Source organism: Agrilus planipennis, unplaced genomic scaffold (assembly GCF_000699045.2).
Source record: "Agrilus planipennis isolate EAB-ADULT unplaced genomic scaffold, Apla_2.0 scaffold201, whole genome shotgun sequence".
Classification (NCBI taxonomy): Eukaryota; Metazoa; Arthropoda; class Insecta; order Coleoptera; family Buprestidae; genus Agrilus; species Agrilus planipennis.
The window spans coordinates 156,601-158,266 of NW_020439103.1; the positions used below are offsets into that span (position 1 = coordinate 156,601).

A 1,666-nucleotide genomic window follows, 5' to 3' on the forward strand; every position below is an offset into this window, starting at 1 on the left:
ATAACTTCCAGAAACACGTCGCGCGAAAAAGCCTGTTCTGACTCTCCAGGTGCTCGGAGACAACTCACCAGCCGCTCGTTCGTTAGCTAGGAATGCCCTCTACCGAATCCAGTCGGTGCGCGCATGCTCCGAAGTACAGTCGCGGCGGAAGAAAATCAGTCCTATTACTTTCCGGACAAACCCTGTACAATTTAAATTTCATCGAAAGGGTCCGTGCAAATAATACGTTTTGCAGATTCTGAAGATTTCTTACCCCCTATCCCGCTATAACCCTCCATAACGTTTTGCAAAAGCCCTCCCCCTACCTACAGTATGTAATACCGAAGCGGTCTCAAACTTAACTTAATCTAACCCAGCATACTTATCATCTACGTCATTTTAATTTAAACTTGCTCCAAGCTTAGCCCAACCTAACCTAACCTCACCTGATCTGACCTGTTATGATCCCCTATTCTACGTCAACTTGAGTAAAAGAAGATCGTGCTACATTCTATTCAAATCCGTCGATTTATTTAACTTATAAGCTTTCCTTTCGATTGACTAGCAGGAGAAAAGTACATAGCGAACGTTATGGAAAATGGCTATAAGAAGTACATGATGCTAAAGATTAAAAATGTCAACATTAACGACTTTGGCTCCTACAAGTGTGTAGCGAAGAATTCACTAGGCGAAACTGATGGTGTTATTAAATTAGAAGGTGAGTTCGCAAATTTTTAAAAAAAACTAGCTACGAGCCTGGCTATTTGAACTATTAATTTGATTACATCTTTACTGTTAACGTTCATCTAGCCACTTTTCCTTATTAAATTAGGTGACTTGAGTAATCGTACTTTTAATTAAAATTAATTAAAAGAAACTTAATTAATACATCGCAATCCATATGGTCCCAGCAATAAGCAGGTACACAAAGTAAAATTCATGTTTAGTTGAAAAACAAAAAAAGGAATAAAAATCTGATTACTTTTAGCTTATGCCATGTTTTTGAACAATTAAACTTGCTTTCGAAAACGTTCGTGTTTAGGTTTATAACAACACAAAACAGTAAAATTTTTGTAACACTCTTGCACCGCAGTTTTCAATTAAAACTTTCCGCGGCAAAACCACTTGGCTTCGTTTACAATTGAAATCGTACAAGTGGCAAATAAAAATGAAATAATTTGTAATATTGACGGTCTACTTTATTGAACAGGGACAAAAATAAATAGAGAGAAAGATGGAGAGAGAAATTCATTACTTTTACCAGAACGCGGAGTTCTAACTAAATTAAATAATTCAAAGGACATTTCATCCTCTCTCTCTCTCTCTCTCTCTCTCACTCTTTGCATCGTGAAATAGTGAAACTTTCCCAAAAGGGCCGCAACGTTTAAAGAGTGCATAACTCAATAGAGTTATGACATAGCAAAAGGGCAATTTGAGTACACTCTCAGGCAATGAATATTTTTAATTACTTACGTAGTCGAGTCTGGGGTGGTGTAAATTGGATTTTTTTTATTTACTGCGCTACTAAACGAAATGGCATAAAGGAAATTCAGAAGCGTTACCAGTAAATAATTTAAAAATTAAAAATTAAACAGTAATTTCGAATGAAATTCGTTCTCATTAAAAGAAAAAGTTTTCATACCTGCTTTAACATAAACAGAAAAATAATTAATTTAAAATGACAAAA

General features: G+C 35.6%; 1 protein-coding gene across 1 annotated transcript in view; it reads left to right on the forward strand.

Annotated features, from left to right (window-relative positions):
• The window catches only part of LOC108740607 (neurotrimin-like), an 80,421-nt gene extending 80,115 nt beyond the window's left edge, over positions 1 to 306 (forward strand). Inside the window, exon 8 of the mRNA XM_025977507.1 lies at positions 236 to 306. Within this exon, the coding sequence (XP_025833292.1) occupies positions 236 to 270 (35 nt within the window). The 3' untranslated portion in view covers positions 271 to 306. The remainder of the gene's footprint in view (positions 1 to 235) is intronic.
• The last annotated feature ends 1,360 nt before the right edge of the window (positions 307 to 1,666 follow it).